General features: G+C 37.7%; 1 protein-coding gene across 3 annotated transcripts in view; it reads right to left on the bottom strand.

Annotated features, from left to right (window-relative positions):
• Positions 1-446: 446 nt before the first annotated feature.
• Positions 447-18,760, bottom strand: part of LOC117921537 (F-box/LRR-repeat protein 14-like) — a 37,607-nt gene continuing 19,293 nt past the window's right edge. For all 3 annotated transcript variants that reach the window (XM_034839443.1, XM_034839442.1, XM_034839444.1), the window contains exons 13-16: positions 4,384-4,527; positions 2,829-2,900; positions 1,639-1,785; positions 447-958 (exon numbers count right to left, since the gene is read on the bottom strand). In XM_034839443.1, the coding sequence (XP_034695334.1) occupies positions 774-958; positions 1,639-1,785; positions 2,829-2,900; positions 4,384-4,527 (548 nt within the window). In that variant the 3' untranslated portion in view covers positions 447-773. The remainder of the gene's footprint in view (positions 959-1,638; positions 1,786-2,828; positions 2,901-4,383; positions 4,528-18,760) is intronic.

Raw genomic sequence — 18,760 nt, 5'->3', positions numbered from 1 at the left:
TTTTTTTAATAAATAACTTTTATCTAAATGTTTTATGTTCAATCATTCTTTATTTTTATATAATTTTTTAAATAATCTAAAAAAATGAAATAAGATAGAAATAACTAAAAACAATTAAAATATATAATTAGAAAAACACCCTATTTTCTAAAAAAGGTTCTCAAAAATACGTTCTTTACTAAAAAAAAATATCCAAAATACTTTAAATTTAGGAAACTGTTTTTGAAAATAGACAATTTATTTTAAAAACAGTTAACAATGGACCCTAAGTTGCTCCCAACACATCTGAACCTAAAGTGCAAAACTATAGAAATGCCCAACAAAATAAGTAACAATTGAAAAACCTTATACCTCACAAGACTAAGACCACCATGAGCAGGCAGCAAAAGCTAGCTGAATACATATAATAATACCTTAAAGGATCAGCAGCAGCACATGTAAAACCATGCCAAGGAAGCTTATCTACATTTTCCATTTTCTTTCAGTGTATCTGTACACATTCAATACAAAGCTTTGCACAAAGGAGCAACAATCAAACATGCAGCAGAAGCTTGTCTACATTTTCTTCCACATCTACACAAGTTCGAGGAATGCTTTGTATAAAATATTCATAACATCCCATCAGAACCTTGGATTCTCAGCATGCTAAAACCCGCATTCAGATCCACCCATATGTACAGTTTATTCAATGTTTCTGTTTTATTCTTCTTATTTACACTGCTGCTCCCTGCTGACCAGGAGCTACTCACAGAATATCTAATAAATCACGAGAACTACTCGGGCCGGAAGCTTACCAGATTAGGGAGGTCTTTTGATTGGAGCTTCTTAATGTCGTTCACAGTCACCTTGCACGAATCCAGTGTCAGTGACTTCAAATTCTTCAGTTGCTTCAGATGCTGCAACCCTGCATTGGTTATACGAGAGTTGGAAACACTCAAAGAGACCAGCGCAGTCAACCCTGCATCACATGGGAGAGTATGAGAAAAAAAGGGAACATTGGAAGGATAGTTAGCATGTATGGTTACGAGAATACAGAAACCCAAGCCACAGGGTAAAAATATAGAAAGAGATCATCATCATCATCATGGCAATTGCAATTTTATTCTAGAATCTATACAGAACTGCAGACTCCCAAGTTCGAAGCTTGTTCCAGTATATGATTGGAGTGAAGTAACCCAATAACCATTATTTCCAGTTCAGGCATTGCTCCTAATGCAAAGGGTTCTCAAGCTCAAACGAAATTTAGCATTCAATTCTAGGACAGCCAAAAGATGAAACCATGGACAAGCATGTTCTACCAACTTTTGGTGGTGCACTCTCTAAGTTCAAGAATTTGGAAGAGGAAGAAAACGCTTCAAGGTTATAATGCATGAAATGGGTTTCCCACTGAGAATTAGATTCTGTGAAGCCATTCCCATGCACAGAAGTCAGGATTGACCAAATGATGTCACATTTATCTTTACAGAAATCCTCACCTAACATAAATTAAAAAAAGTTTAACAGAAAAACAAAAAATGGAAAAAAATTCTGCATGCTTTCCAAGACAGCTATATGGTATGATATTCTTCGATCCAGAAAATTGAGTTTTACTATAAGCAATTATCGATTCTTCAAATAAAGAGAAGTAAAGGCAAATACCAGAAATCAATTCCAAGCTTTTGTCAGTCAGGTTGCAATTCTGTGATAAGTTTAGCACTGTGAGGCAAGTAAGATCTTTAATGTTCTTCACACCAGCATCAGTTAATCCTCCCCCACATATCTCCAATGACTGCAGATTCTTAAAGTCTGATTTGACACCCAAGAAAAAAAAAATAGGGGAAAAATTAGTACAAAGCAAAAGTTTACAGTGCACAGGCAGTAGTTTTTTTTATTCGTTCTCACATTCCTAAAGGATAGGTCAGAAACAAGTAGAACTTAAGGGTGCAAATCATTCCCACGAAAGCAAAATACCAGCACCAGCACAGAAATAGAACTTTAATATGCTGTATAAGAGTAATTAATATGTGATTAACAGTTGCACTATGGTTCTTCAAACAGGAAGAAACATGATAAAACTACAGAACAAATTTAGGCTCCCTGCTCAAAACATATCAATCACAGAAAATAAAGGAATAAAGATGGAAAAACAGAATGCAGGAAACAAGAGCTTAATGCAGAACTCAAGGCAAAAGGTTTTTCCTTGTCATGGAGCTCAATGGTTTTGTTAAATCAAGCCCAATGTGAAGTTTGTCTCTATTTTTCTCTATTTCCTTCTCTCCTGATAGTATAATGTTAGATGATAATCCACCAACCTTTGCATATTTTCATGGAGGTAGTGAGGGCAGCAAATGGGCTTTTACTCCCATATACGCTCTCTATGCACATGGAAGCAGCTAACATATTTCTAAAACATTGCTTTGTACTTAACCCACCATAAGTAGTAAGTTTAGAAAATGTTGTGGCAGAGGTCTGGAATAGAACTGTTTGCTATTCAATGCATTATGCTATTCATGACTTGTTCCAGGCATAACCAATCCAGGATTAAAAGGAATTCAAATAACATATCCATAATACAAGTGCAAACCAGCATACAGAATAACAGCCAGTAAAACAGTACCCTTGGATGTGATATATCAATCAGATACCCTTATCAAAGAATTCCTTTTAAAGAAAGAACAATTTCTCACTTATAAACACAGAAGCTCATGGCAGAACTTTAAACCGTAATAAATAAAACTGCATTTATAAGATATTATTTTATCAGCACATGAGATCAGGGGACCAAACATTTGGTCTTAAGGAAGTACAAGATTGCAGCATTACAAACAAAAGAATCAATCTTTGCATACTTCTTAAATAGCTTGTGCCTGAATCTGTAATTCGAGCTCCAAAAAGATCCAAATGAGTCAGTCCAGTCAAACCTGCATCAGCAGAAGCAGAAATCTGCAATTAATTGCATGCATCTATGGCATCAGCTTGAAATAATCACATCTCCCAAAGAAAGCAGATGGTAACTTCCCAAGGTGCCAGGACTCAGATTTTTGTTCAGCAGGTTTTAGCATTTAATTCTCATCATCAAATTTTTTTAATATGATGTCTTATTACTAAAACTTAAAATAAAAAAGTTTCAATAATTTTCAATACCATCATTCCCACACCACATTCCTAACGATTAACAGGGCAAACATGAAACAACCAAGGACACCTCAAAAATAGGCATCCATGAAATGCAGCAAGACTCTGTAAAATATGTAACTGAACTTGGCAAGTATGTTAAAATTTCACTGGAAAAAAATAAAACTAAATAAAACCAGTTGCCATAGATGATATTCAGGTTCATGATACTCTTCATGGAAATATCTTACATTCTCCCTTTCCTAAGAAGCAGTGCGTTTAGGCTGGCACTAAAGACCTGTGATGTACCGCTAAATGGTAATTCTTAAAGGACCCATAATGTCATTCCATACTAGTCTATCAAAAAAAAATTGTTCCATACTGCCATTTCAGCCTATCTGCCTTATGATGAGAAAGACCTCTCCTAGATAAACTACAGAAGAGCAAAGGACTTATGAAACAAACCATAAAATATTAGTCAGGTACAGAAGAAAATAGCAATCCCAAAATAATTTAGAGAAGACAATGAACACTTGGTCAGAATATCCTCATTAATTGTCCAAAAAATAACGGACAGATTGATTAAATGTGATTGAATAGAGATATAGAGAGAATTGATCCGGTAAAAAACACAGTAGTACACATGCTTGTATCCAAAATGAATTGGGCAAAGTACTTTAATGCATCTTGAAATACAAAGCAAGTGCCTGATACTTGCTAGCCCATTTTTCTCGGTAAAGAAGTTCATTTGTCTGATCATGCCATATATCTTTCTCTTTTTTATATACCAAGTGTGTCACCATGTAACCACCTTAGTTTTATTTGAAGGACATGACTTGCAGTTATATGGGTATACCTACTTAACTCCCCTAAACACTTGTGTCAACTCAGCAAGAATACAATGACAGATTACATTTAACATCAATTTGTGAGTCATAAGATAACCATATGCTACATATGACAATACAAAACTCCAATTCCAAAGCATTTGTGACATATGTGACTTATTCTGTTTTAAGTACAAGGAATAAGAATTTGATGCCAGCAGATTATCAAAATCCAATGTCAACACTGATCCTTCACCCTTCTATAAGAATTCAGAACATACCAATAAAGCTAATGCTATCTCATATGGAACAATTAGACAGCTCTCAATGTGGAAATGCCTAAAAACCTAAATGATCAAAGCATCTACACCAAATAAGAAAGCATGTTTACAAATCATGCATTTGAAGGCTTCACATGCATTATCAGATAATGAGAATGCAACATCCACCAAAATACACCTACTTGTAAGAGCTGCAAGGCCAGCATCTGTAATCTGGCGAGCATCCAGATTAAGTGATTTAAGAGATGATAGAGCAGATAATTTTCTTAAACCACTGTCTGAAACTGCAGTGAAAGACAGATTTATACTCTCCAGATTTGCCAAACCTGCAAGAAAAGATGAAAGCAAAATTTAGTTAACTCAGAATATACATCCTCTAATTACTGACTACTTTTTGTGTTCATAGTAAGCATATTGACGATAAAGTTGTCATTTCATCTCAAACCTGCTGATTAATACCTTCCATATTAACAAACAAGAGTATGGTATAGAAGAATGGAATTAGGGAAGTTGTGATTTTGTAGAAGAGAATTAGGTAATCCTGTAATCAAAGGGATTTGTTGTAATTGACGTAGGAAAGATTCTAATTTAGGTGTTAGGATTTTTTTTTTTTTCTTTTTTTCTTTTTTTTTTTTGTGTGTGAGAAATTTTTCAAAAAAAGAATTTTTCACCCTTTATTCTTCCATCTCTCTTCTACATGGTATTAGAGACCTAAGCTAGTGAAATTGGGAGAAGAATTATCTTCGGCCTTCATTGCCGAGTTCAATGTCAACCTTCATTGTCGACTTTCAAAGGTTTCCTTTACCTGAATCACGCCCCTTCTGCAATAGCAAGTGTGTTGAAGCAAACACGAGTCCTTTTCAATGTTGCGACCCTCATCTCTACCTCACCCTACCGTCGCGCCACTAAGGTCGCACCGTTGCCTTCTAGCCATCACAACAAGCACAGGTTGAACAGTCTTAGCCTCTCACAGTGCCTTCACCTTTGCGTCATCTTTAAGCCATCAATCACCTTGTGCCGACGAAAATCATTGTCGTCATCACTGATTGCAAGACAAACCCTCCTCATTGTTGCAAACAAAGTTCGCGAACACGTCATGAGCGCAATAGAGCCTTCGTCAGGACTTCAATTGTTCCTGTGCTATTGATATCGTCAGAAATCGTGGTCCGACGTTACTTTCGTGGTCACCGAGAGAACCAGACCTCTAACGCACTGTTGCGGCTGTCTCCATCTCACATCCATAAGCTCTACGAGTGGTTTCTATAGGTTACCCCCATAAGAGCCTTTTATATTTCCAATAACAGGTTTCTACAAGTTACCAATTACCCTCCTGTAAGATTTTATATTTCACCCCAAAAAAAAAAAAATTGTCTAAGATATGAGAAACCACCCCTATCACTCCTTAATCTGAAGGAGTGATTACCAATCACAACACAAGAGAATTGCATAATATTCAAGCAACATACAGGCTTAATGAGAAGAATTATTTAAAATAATCACAGCTTGTTCATACCTTTCTAAAAGGAAAAGGGAAATTAAGTCATCTCTTGGAAACTGGACCAAGAAGAGGAGACCCTCGGTTTGATGCCTGGGATGAGCAAGACTCAATGATCACGGCATGGTTGTGAAACTCAATGACGCCCAAAATTAGTGACACTAGTATGTTCTTGACAACTGCTAAAGACATCTAGGATACAGTTCACCGGACATACTCAAAGGCACTAGATGCAGCATGTGTACAAAATTAAAGTCAAGACCAGAGCAGTGAAATAGGAAAACAAGACCATCACAGAGTATGATAACATGTTAAAAAACCTATGACAAGAATTTGATCACTATCGATGCATTGAGAGAAAATGCTTTGAAGATGTCGCAATCCTTAAAGAATTATATCGAAAAAGATCGAGTCTATAATTTCTTAGTTAGTCTCGATGCTAAGTTTGACCCAATTAGATTTCCAATTCTAATCAAAGAGCTTCCAACTTTGAATGAGACAATATCTATTATTCAAGCAGAAGAAAGCAAGAGAAGTGTCATGCTTAAACCCCAAAATATGGAAGGCTCAACTATGGTTGCTAACAAAGGGAGTGATCAAAAGGCTAGCAATACTGATAACAAAAAGACTGATCGATCAAGAGCTTCAAACGTGAAAAAAGGGATAACTTATGGTGCACTTACTACCAAAAGCCTAGACATACATGGGAGAAATGCTAGAAACTTCATGGTAAGCCAACTACATCCAAGAAAGAATGGGATTATAATGGAGGGCAACAAAGGATAATGGGCAAGCCAACTTATCCTCTGCTCAACCAGTTGAAGAAAAATCCCCAGAACAAAGTGGATTCAATCAAACAGAGATTGAAAAATTAAAAGCTTTGTTGGGAACTCTTGATAAACCTTCAAGTAAGAAATCTTTAGGTACCTACTCATTGGCACTTTCAGGTAAGTTTCTTATTTCCATTGGATTAAAAGTCTCATATGAAACCTTTGCCAATTCTTAGGTTTTAGATTCATGCGCCACAAATCACATGACTCATTCATCACACCAATTTAACAGCTATAACTCTTGTCCAAGTAGTAGAAAAATAGTCATAGCCAATGGTTACATTAACCACTATCGCGGGTGTGGGAGATGTTCAAATTAGTCCTACACTCGCACTTAGAAATGTGCTTTGTGTTCCCAAATTGTCCACTAATCTTGTCTCTATACAAAAGCTTACACAAGATTTAGGTTGCAATGTGACTTTTTACCTAGCCGCTGTGCATTTCAAGACCAGGACTTGGGGAAGATGATTGAACATGTTAAAGAATGAAACGGGCTATACTACCTTGAGACATCAAGCAAGTTATCGATATCTTTCTTTTTGAGCACCACCTTGTTAATAAAGAAAAAATCTAGCTTCATCATTATAGACTTGGACATCCATCATCTAGAACTCTTACGATTGTGTTTCCTTCTTTATTTAGGAAATTAGATGTTAAGAGTTTCCATTGTGACCTATGTGAACTTTCCAAACAAGCATTCAACCTTCCCCACCAATAATAATAAAAGAAGTTCAAAGCCCTTTCATCTAATTCATAGTGATATTTAGGGTCTTTCCCCTGTTTCTAATATATCTAGGGCACGTTGGTTTGTGTCTTTTATCGATGATTGTACTAGGGTCTCTTGGATTTTTTTACAAACACAAATCTAATGTAAATTTTGTTCTTCCAAACTTTCATAACATGATAAAAAACAAATTTTGTGTCACTATCAAGAGGTTTTAGTCCAACAATGCCAGAGATTATTTCAATCAAGTCCTCACTCCATACTTTCAACATGAGGTAATAATTCATGAGTCATCATGTGTCAACAACCCATAGCAAAATGGAGTTATTGAGAGAAAAAACGGTCACCTTCTTAATACAACACGAGCTTTTTTGTTTCAAAAACATGTGCCTAAAACTTACTGGGGGGATGTCATCCTAACCACTACACATCTCATAACCGATTACCTTCCAAAGTCTTAAGTTCCAAAAGTCCCATGGATATACTTTCATTGTTTTATCCTAATATAAGGACCACAAACCATCTCAGTCCTAAGATATTTGGGTATGTCTCCTTTGTGCATGTTCACAATCCAAACAAGGGAAAATTGGACCCAAAAGCAATCAAACAGTCAAATGTATTTTTGTAGGATATTCCTCAACTCAAAAGGGGTACAAGTGTTACCATCCACCTTCCAAAAGGGTTGTTGTCTCAGTAGATGTCCCTTTCAATGAGAGTGAGTCCTATTTTCCTATTCCTTATCTTCAAGGTGGAAATTCCATCAAGGAAGACAAGGATTGGGATTCCTATCTCATCAATCTCTTTCTCATTGACCCTCCTATAATCTTTAGTCTAGTGTCTTATCAAGTATCCGTACTCGTACCGCAATTCTCTGAACCTCCAATATCCATACCCCACTTCTCTGAACCTGAGTCATGGCCACTTGAGCCTCCTCCTAAGAATCGAATGACTGGCCAAGTGTACTCAAGGAAGAAAGTTGCAATTCCTAAACTTATACAAGTCCAAGAATTTGAAGCAGCTTCTAGAAATGAGGTAATAATTTCTCATCCTTCCTCACAAACCAAGTCAACTTTAATCTGAAAAATCTATTGATCAAAATCTCCCTATTGCCATCAACAAGGGAACGAGAGAATGCACTAAACGCCCTTTGTATCCATTTTCCCATGTTGTGTCATTTGAAAAGTACAGAGCAAATGGGACATTACAAAGGTAGAAGGCAAGACTGGTGGCTAAAGGATACACTCAAACATATGGTGTGGACTATCTAGAGACATTTGCTCCGATTGCCAAAATGAACACAGTCATAATTTTGTTATCCTTGGCAGCAAATTATAACTAGGATCTACAACAATTTGATGTCAAAAATGCATTTCTGAACGGAGATCTTGAAGAAGAGATTTATATGGAAGTCCCTCTTGGATTTACTAGTGACCTAGCCACAAAAAGGTGTGCAAACTGAAGAAAGCTTTAAACGAGCTGAAACAGTCTCCAAGGGCATTTTGGAAGGTTTGCAAAAGTGATAAACATATAATACAAACAAAGTCAAAAGATCATACGTTGTTCATCAAGTATTAAGTGTCAAGGGGATTTATAGCTCTTTTGGTATATGTAGACAATATCATCATTATGGGAAACGATGAACTAGAGAGACAGACTTAGACAATGCTTGACTAAGGAATTTAAGATTAAAGAGTTAGGAAGGTTAAAATACTTCCAAGGAATTGAGGTTGCACATTCTAAGCGGCAAATTTTTATTTCTCAACAGAAATATGTAACAAAACTTCTTAAAGAAACGGGAAAGTTGGTGTGTAAACCAATAAGCACATCAATAGATCCCAAACATAAACTTGGAGAGGTTGAGGAAGACATTGTGGTAGATAGAGAGATATATGAACCTCTAGTAGGAAGACTCATTTATCTCTCTCACACAAGACTGGATATAGCATATGTTGTGAGTGTGATTAGTCAATTCATGCACAGTCCAAAGGAGGCTCATCTGCAAGCTACTAACCAAGTACTACAATACCTTAAGAGGTCTCCAAGAAAGGGCACCCTATTTAAACAAAGCTTAGGATTAGTCATATGCAAATTATGTTGGATCTGTGATCGATAGAAGATCAACTACTGGGTATTGCACCTTTCTTGGTGGGATTCTAATGACATGGAGAAGAAACAGAGTTTTGTGGCAAATTCCAGTACAGAAGCAGAATTTCGAGTAAATAACCCAAGGAGTTTGTGAACTACTATGGTTTAAGATTATTTTGGAGGATTTGAAGATTAAATGGGATTGTCCAATGAGACTTACTACAACAATAAATCTAAAATTAGTATTGCACATAATTCAATGCAACATGATTGAACGAAACACAGAAATTGATAGGCATTTTATCAAGGAGAACTAGATAGTGGATTGATCTGTACTCCTTATGTATCTACTAACCGTCAATTGGCAGATATACTCACAAAAGGTTAAAACAATACAAAGTTTCAAGAAGGTGTATCCAAGCTGGGTATGGCAGATATATGTATTTACCTTTTCAAGTGCATCTTGAAGTAGCTTATAGAATTTTAAGATACTTGAAGAATACACCAGGAAAAGGACTACTTTTTAAGAAAAATGAGTAACGGGGAGTTGAAGTATACATGGATGCAAACTGGGTTGTCTTTGTAACTGATAAGAGATCGACCTCAGGGTATTGCACGTTTATCTGGGGAAAATTGGTTACTTGGAGAAGTAAAAAAACAAAGTGTAGTAGCCAAAACTAGTGCATAGGCAGAATTTAGAGCGATGGCACATGGGGTTTGTGAAGTGTTGTGGCTTAAGCAAGTCCTAAAAGAGCCAAGACAACCAACAATCTACCCTTTGAAGCTTTATTGCGATAATATAGCTACAACTAGCATTGCACATAATCCAGTTCAGCATGATAGGACTAAACATGTGGAGATTGATAGACATTTCATAAAGAAAAAACTTGAAGCTGGTATTATATGCGCACCCCATTTGTTCCAACTACCCAACAACTGGTTGACATCCTAACCAAGCGACTTCATAGACCAGTTTTTGAACATCTAACAAGCAAGTTGGATATGATAGATATACATGCACCAACTTAAGGGGGGGCGTCAAGAATCTACGAATATCGTTATTTAAATGTTTATCCTTAATTTAAATTTTAATATTTATCTACTTATTATTAGTTTGAATTAGAGTAGAATATAGAGTTTGAATTAGAGCAAAAGTCTAACATTACTCTAAATTAGAGTAGGAGATAGAGTTTGAATTAAAGTAGAGGTCTACTTTTCTGAATTAGAATGGAAGATAAGGTTTGAATTATAGTACAACTCAAATGTGTTTGTATATAAATATTCATCATCATCAATAAGAATGAGATGTCATATTTTTCTCTTATCTTCTTCTTTCTCAATAAAACCATCACCTCATTTTTCACCAAATCATAACTCAATTGCCAAAAATCCAAAGAGAAACCATCCAGTCCAACAGCCTTGTTCCCATTCAACTCTAACAGTGAACTATACACCTCTAAAACGGTTCCAGTTATATCCTCCCTCAATCCTTAATTCAAGGATCCAGCTTCTACTCAATGATTTTGATAAATTCAATGCTCCTAGTCCCCCAAATCCAAATTACAATTTTCTACTCAATTGCCTTCCATCTTGACAAATTTAAGCAAGTATATATATGTGGAAATATGGGATTATGATTTGTAATTAAGTGCCAAGATTAGAAGGATTGTGTTAGGATACTTTCTATTTTATGGATGAGAGAATCTCTCCTTGTGTTAGGATACTTTCTATTTTATGGATGAGAGAATCTCTCCTAATTAGTTATTGTTTCCTTAGAGATAGTGATTGTGCATATTATATGGCTTAGATTAGGAATCCCACTTGTATATATATAGGTCACTTTGTATTCAGCTTTGACACAGAAAAAAGAAGAATATTTTCTTCATGGTATCAGAGCATTCAGATCTGAACCACGTATAAAAAATAAAAAAAAAATCATCTTTTTCCATGGAGAGCAGAACGGAAGGATCAAACTCGGAGGTGACGTCCAGACCTGAAGCAGTTCACTCCGGCAGTGCCAGCACCACAGACGGCATCATTCTTCCCATAACAGGTCATAAACTCAATGGGCAGAATTTTATTCAATGGGCTCAATCTGTTCGGATCTTCATCTGCGGGAAAGGTAAGGAAGAATACCTTACGGAAGCCATTGTTCAGCCGAAGGAAGATGATCCAGGATACCGAACCTGGAAGTTGGAAAATAGTATGGTGATGTCTTGGTTAATTAACTCTATGACCAATGACATAGGAGAAAACTTCATGTATTATGGCACAGCAAAGGAGATATGGGATGCAGCTAGAGAGACCTACTCCAACATCGATAATACCTCGGCGATTTTCGAAATCAAGAGTATTCTCCAGGATCTTCGACAAGGAGATTCAACTGTTACCGAATATTTTAATATCCTTACACGGTATTGGCAACAACTCGATATTTATGAAGAATTGGTTGGAAGTGTCCCGAAGATGGACTCCTATACAAGAAGGTCATTGAAAAGGAACGCATCTACAAATTTTTACTTGGCCTTAATAAGAATTTAGATGAGGTACGTGGAAGAGTTCTAAGTATTAAGCCATTACCTAGTGTTAGGGAAATTTTTTCTGAAATTCGCAGAGAGGAAAGCAGACAAAAAGTGATGTTGGGAACCCAAAATTCCTCCAAAAATCTTGAGAACTCAGCCCTAGTTGCACGAGGAACCCAATCCAACAACAACAACCACCAAACGAAGAAGAATCGTCCATGGTGCGACCATTGTAGAAAACCTGGACACACGAAAGAGACTTGCTGGCATCTACACAGTAAACCTGCTGATTGGAAACCTTCTCGGCCACAGCAAAACAGAGAAGGCCGGGGTTACACCGCTACAACCGAAGAAGACACATCTGGCACTAGCTCAAATCCTGGACCGTTTAGCAAAGAGCAATTGGAGGCACTACAGAAAATGTTCCAACAGACTCTTCAATCAACTGGAACAACTATTGGTACCGCATCTGTAGCCCAGAAAGGTATTTTTTCCCATGCCCTAAATGTTAGACAGGAAAATCACACTACATGGATAGTGGACTCAGGAGCTTCAGATCACATGACTGGGAATCTCATGGTTTTTCATGAATATACTCCTTGCCATAACAATTCCTCTGTTCGAATTGCCGATGGAACCCTTTCTAGGGTATTCGGCACAGGTTCAGTTATATTTCCAAGGATATTACTCTTCACTCCGTGCTCTATGTTCCGAAATTGGATTGCAACCTATTGTCTATAAGTAGACTAACACAGGATCTTAATTGTGTTACTAAATTCCTTCCTCACATGTGTGAATTTCAGGCCTTGAACTCTGGGAAGAGGATTGGCAATGCTGAGGTGCGTGCTGGACTTTACCTTCTGAGAGCTGAGGAATTTCGAAGGCTACCAATGAAGACTGCTTGTGTAGTTTCCAACCCTAGTACCAAGACGGATAGTGTTGTTATGTTATGGCACTACCGATTAGGTCACCCAAATTTTTCCTATCTTGAAAAACTATATCCATCATTATTCAATAAAAATTCCAAAAATTTTCAATGCGAAATATGTCAATTGTCCAAACATACTCGCAACTCCTATTCCATTCAACCATACAAACCATCTCATCCTTTTTCCTTGATTCACAGTGATGTTTGGGGGGCCTCTAGAATCAACAACATTACAGGTTCTAGATGGTTTGTCACCTTTGTTGATGACCACACTCGAGTGACTTGGGTATTCCTTATGAAGAAGAAATCTGAAGTGAGGGAAATATTTGAAAACTTCAACAACATGGTTCAGACGCAGTTTCAGGCAAAAATTCAAGTTCTTCGGACAGATAATGCTCGAGAATACTATCACAACACTCTTGGGTCATATCTTCTGGAGAATGGCATCGTACATCAAAGCTCGTGCATTGATACTCCACAGCAAAATGGAGTTGCAGAAAGGAAAAATAGACATTTGATGGAGGTTGCACGATCCCTCATGATAGCTTCAAACGTGCCTAAACAATTATGGGGTGAAGCTGTACTCACAGCAACCTACTTGATCAACCGAATGCCTTCTAGGATTCTTCAATTTAAAACCCCATGTCAAATCCTCCTCGCTGCATATCCATCCGCTCGAATAATCTCGTCTATCCCAATCAAAGTCTTTGGTTGTACTGCTTTCGTTCACATCCATAAGTCCCTACGTAGTAAACTTGATCCGACAGCCACTAAATGCATCTTTCTCGGGTACTCACCAAACCAAAAAGGATACAAGTGCTACTCTCCAACAACCAAGAAATTCTACACTTCCATGGATGTCACTTTCTTCGAAAATCAACCCTTCTACCCAAAATTGCAATTCAGGGGGAGAACTGGTCCACAGATGAATTCCAATTCTGGGAAACCGAAATCAGCACTACTTCTCCTTTGAGTTCATCACTGCCTCCTCAAACAGATACTACTCTTTTGTCCCCGAAAACAATTCCTTGGATGTCCCTTCTGTCATACCTGAGTCAACTACACAAGGCAGTAAAGAGGTAATAGTTTATTCTAGAAAAAATTTAAAGGAAAAGCCCGAGAAACCTCCTCAAAAGGAGCCCGAGGACAGCACTTCACCTGAGCAGAACCAAGAATTGGACCAGGATCCAAGCAACCCAAACTCACAACCAGGTAACACAATTTATGATCTAAATTCCAATAATGACCTTGATGATCTTGATCAACCCATTGCTTTAAGGAAAGGTGTAAGATCCTGCACTCAGCATCCAATCAGTAATCATGTGTCCTATGGAAAGCTTTCACAGAATTTCCAAGCGTTCATCACTTCTCTTGAAGATGATCGTATCCCATCCAACATCCAAGAAGCACTTCAACAACCTGAATGGAAGACTGCTGTTCAGGAAGAAATACAAGCATTGGAGAAAAATGGGACATGGGAAATCTCAGAATTACCAGAGGGTAAGAGGCCTGTTGGATGCAAGTGGATATTTACCGTGAAGCACAATCCAGATGGAAGTATAAACAGGTTCAAGGCTCGACTAGTAGCTAAAGGATTTACTCAATCCTATGGCATTGATTATGAAGAGACATTTGCACCAGTAGCAAAGCTCAACTCCATCAGAGTGTTATTGTCAGTTGCAGTAAATTTGGACTGGAATCTGCACCAACTTGATGTCAAAAATGCATTTCTCAACGGAGAACTAGAAGAGGAAGTCTACATGAAGATTCCACCTAGTATGGAAACTCCAGAAAATTCAGGAAAAGTGTGTAAACTGAGAAAGTCCCTATACGGTCTAAAACAGTCACCTAGGGCCTGGTTTGATCGACTGACTAGAGTTGTGAAAAAACATGGGTTCATCCAATGTCAAGCAGATCACACACTGTTATGAAGCACTCTAAGGAAGGTGAAATGACTTTGTTCATTGTCTATGTTGATGATATTATAATTACCGGAGACGATGAAGAAGGGATAGGGAATCTCAAGAAGCTGCTAGCAAGAGAATTTGAAATCAAAGATCTTGGACAACTCAGATACTTTCTTGGCATGGAAATTGGCAGAACTAAGGAGGGAATTGTGGTCACGCAAAGGAAGTATGTCCTTGATCTACTTCAGGAGACTGGAATGCTAGGTTGTAAGCCAGTGGACACGCCTATGGATCCTATTGGTAAGATTGATAAAGATAATGACAGTCATCCAACTGACAAAGACAGGTACCAGAGGTTAGTAGGAAAGTTGATCTACTTAACTCACACAAGGCCTGATATTGGTTTCGCTGTGAGCATGGTAAGCCGCTACATGAACAATCCCACTGAAAGACACATGAAAGCCGTATACAGAATTTTACAGTACCTTAAAAAGAGCCCGGGTAGAGGACTCTACTTCAAGAAAACCTCAAGTAGGGAAGTTGAGGTATTCACAGATGCTGATTGGGCAGGATCCTTGACAGATCGGAGGTCAACTACTGGGTATTGTTCCTATGTGTGGGGAAACTTGGTGACTTGGAGAAGCAAGAAGCAGTCCGTAGTGGCGAGAAGCAGTGCAGAGGCAGAATTCAGGGCAATGGCTCATGGGATATGTGAAGGAATGTGGCTCCAAAGAATACTCAAGGAACTTGGAATTATATCAAACTCCACTATGACAGTTTTGTGTGATAACAAGGCTACCATAAGTATTGCAAAGAATCCAGTTCAACACGACAGAACCAAGCACGTGGAGATAGACCGTCACTTCATCAAGGAGAAACTTGAAGGGGGAACAATCAGACTTATGTATATTCCTTCAAGTCGTCAAACAGCAGACATTCTGACAAAGGCACTTCCAAAGGCCACCTACGAAACATAAAAAGCAAGTTGGGAATGCTAGACATCTACCACCCAACTTGAGGGGGAGTGTGGAAATATGGGATTATGATTTGTAATTAAGTGCCAAGATTAGAAGGATTGTGTTAGGATACTTTCTATTTTATGGATGAGAGAATCTCTCCTTGTGTTAGGATACTTTCTATTTTATGGATGAGAGAATCTCTCCTAATTAGTTATTGTTTCCTTAGAGATAGTGATTGTGCATATTATATGGCTTAGATTAGGAATCCCACTTGTATATATATAGGTCACTTTGTATTCAGCTTTGACACAGAAAAAAGAAGAATATTTTCTTCAATATATTAAAAACATCAAAAGGAGGCAAACCCAATAAAACACGGGTTGGGGATGGGTGTGGGTATCCTAGGAAGCACAAAGAACAAGAGAACCAAAGGAGAAGACCAAGAGCAATAAAAATCCCCAAGCATAGTCGATCCAATAACAGCCTATTCAAAACATTTTAAGGAAAAAAAAATCCACCTCCCTAAAAAATCATTGAACAATTAAACCAAAGACCTGAGGAATATACTTTTCAACATTTAGACAGCAGCTTTCCAGATTTCTGCTTCCTCTTTCAAATAAAGCTAGCATATAACTAAAAAGGGAATCTTTCACTTGATGAAGCAAAGCATAAATAGTCTCCCAAAGATGGAGAGCAATGAAGTAAGTTACAGCTAGTAGAACACTGGCATTAACAGCATAAACACCACCATTTTCAGGACATGCCCTTTTTTCATCAACCGGTCAATGATAAGGATTTTAACCAAGAATGTCTTCCATAAGAAACACACATTAGATGAAAAGCTTGAAAACCAAACCATCATAGTCGGAAAAGCAGCAAAATTCCTGGGAGGAACACCTCAAAGAAAGATTTGACCAAAACGAAAACCCTTTAGTCAAATTCCATGAAGGAAGGTCCTCCTTTTACTCCCTAATGCAATAGCTATTGATGCATCCATAAAGAAACCACTGCCTTGAACTCCCAATTACAAAGATCTCTAACAGAACATGGAATCTAGTGCCATCATCACTCCTTTCTAGACTCCAGTGCTCGACTTAGCCTCCTTATTGATTGCAGAATAAAATGGAGCTGAAAATTGATCCTTCAGAGATGCCTCCTGCACCATATGCATATTACCAGAAACTAGTCCACCAAGTATTTCCTGCAACCATCAACAATACAAGTGAGGGCTTGAAAACCATCCTAAGTCTCCCTTGTATCTCACTAAAGCCCCCTCTCATGCCTCCAAAACCATCTCCCAATCAAAGTCCTCTAGAGATCAAGCTGGCTCTGATCCTAAATTCTCCAAACACCATAGGAGAACACAAACAAAACTACTTAACCAAATGGACTTTTTCCTCTTCTTTTCTGTCCACCAATAGGAAGTCTCTCAAGTGTTTTTCTAGTCTAATGCAGGTCAAAACCAGAAGAACAAGGGAAGACATGAAGGAAACTGGCAAGGTCAAGAGGTTGTTTTAATCAGGGCAAGCTTACAACCTTTGCTTTTTATAGGCTTTTAAAAAGGGGGTGCAACACAAGGACTTCCAAAGGGATCACCCATCCTAATACTACTCTCACCCACACATGCTTAACTGCAGAGTTCTGTTGTCAATCAGTGCATTAGAAGCTTACAACCCTTGAAAAGCGTTCTCTTTGAACAAGCAAGAAACTTCTCAGTTCCCACCACTAGGTCCCAAACCACAGTAGATCTGAACAATGCAACTAATAGTAACCCCAAACTTGAAGCAGGTGCATTTTACACCTAAAAGAAGCCAATAGCTCCACATTTAACACATTTACTTCAGGATGTCTCAATCTTTTCCAACCTAACTTATAAGTTCATATTACCTCAAAGCAGAAAAAAAATGCAGCTAAGATCCAACTGCAGCTCATATATATATATATATATATATATATATATATAGCAAATAATAAATGAGATGTTTCCATTCCCCTACCCACCATGTTCATCCACATGGTAGCCTCTAATGGATAAAACTCCACCTATGCCAGAGGATGCCCAAAAAGGTTATATTGTGCATCTTCCTGCTAATTTTTTTTTTTTTTTTGATAGATGAACATTCAAATATATAAGAAAAGGCTAAGAAGCCGCATGTATACAGGGGGTATACTGAACAACCCCAAACAAGGCTGGAAAAACAAAAAAAGGGGAAAAGCCTCACCCACCCTCAAGTGGTCCCAAGCCACTCCAAAAGCCTAACAGAGAGTAGGTTTCCTCACCAATGTACACCCTAGCCCAACTCCACAAGTTACATGCAAAAAAATTCTTAAATTTCTGAATATCTAATGACCCTACCCTGAAAGCTATCCTATTCCTTTCCTTCCAAACCGTCCAAAAAATGCACAACGGGATGGAATTCCATATCTTTTTTCTTTTTTTCCCCACAAAAGAACCCCTCCAGCTAAGTAACACCTCTATAACTGACTCTGGGAACACCCATTGAATTCCATATCTTTTTTCTTTTTTTCCCCACAAAAGAACCCCTCCAGCTTAGTAACACCTCTATAACCGACTCTGGGAACAACGGGTGCATCTTCCTGCTAATTAAAACCATATTCTTTTAGGAATCCTTAAAAAATCATTTTTATTCACCCTTTATCATATCAAAGACAATGATAAGGTAATTATCTCTCAGAACAAGAAAATGTGCAAGCTCGCTAAAAAGTCAAAACATTTGTGATTCTAAGCTAAAAGAAATCCCATATACATATTTTTGGCAAGCAGTGAGTCAGTTTAAATGAAACAAAATCTAGGAATACTTGCCTATAAAGAAAATGAAACAAGACGTAGGAAAGCAAAATTAGCAACGAAAAATATACATAAGTACAAAAGGAACCACTCAATCATACAACATAAAAAGCCATATATTTGGATGCAGGGCAGAGATGCAATCACTAATCAAGGATCCTCTATGCCACATGATCATGGCCTTGTGGAAAGTATGAACTATGCCTTCCTCAATTTGGCATTTAAAACTTGATTGCCTACCAAGATGACTCAATGGGAATGTAGATGCAACTGTGGCCTATAACCAGCTGCCTTACCATA

The sequence above is a fragment of the Vitis riparia genome, chromosome 9, assembly GCF_004353265.1.
Source record: "Vitis riparia cultivar Riparia Gloire de Montpellier isolate 1030 chromosome 9, EGFV_Vit.rip_1.0, whole genome shotgun sequence".
NCBI classification, from domain to species: domain Eukaryota; kingdom Viridiplantae; phylum Streptophyta; class Magnoliopsida; order Vitales; family Vitaceae; genus Vitis; species Vitis riparia.
The sequence above is the reverse complement of the archived record's forward strand: the minus strand, read 5'-3'. Positions and strand labels throughout refer to the sequence as shown.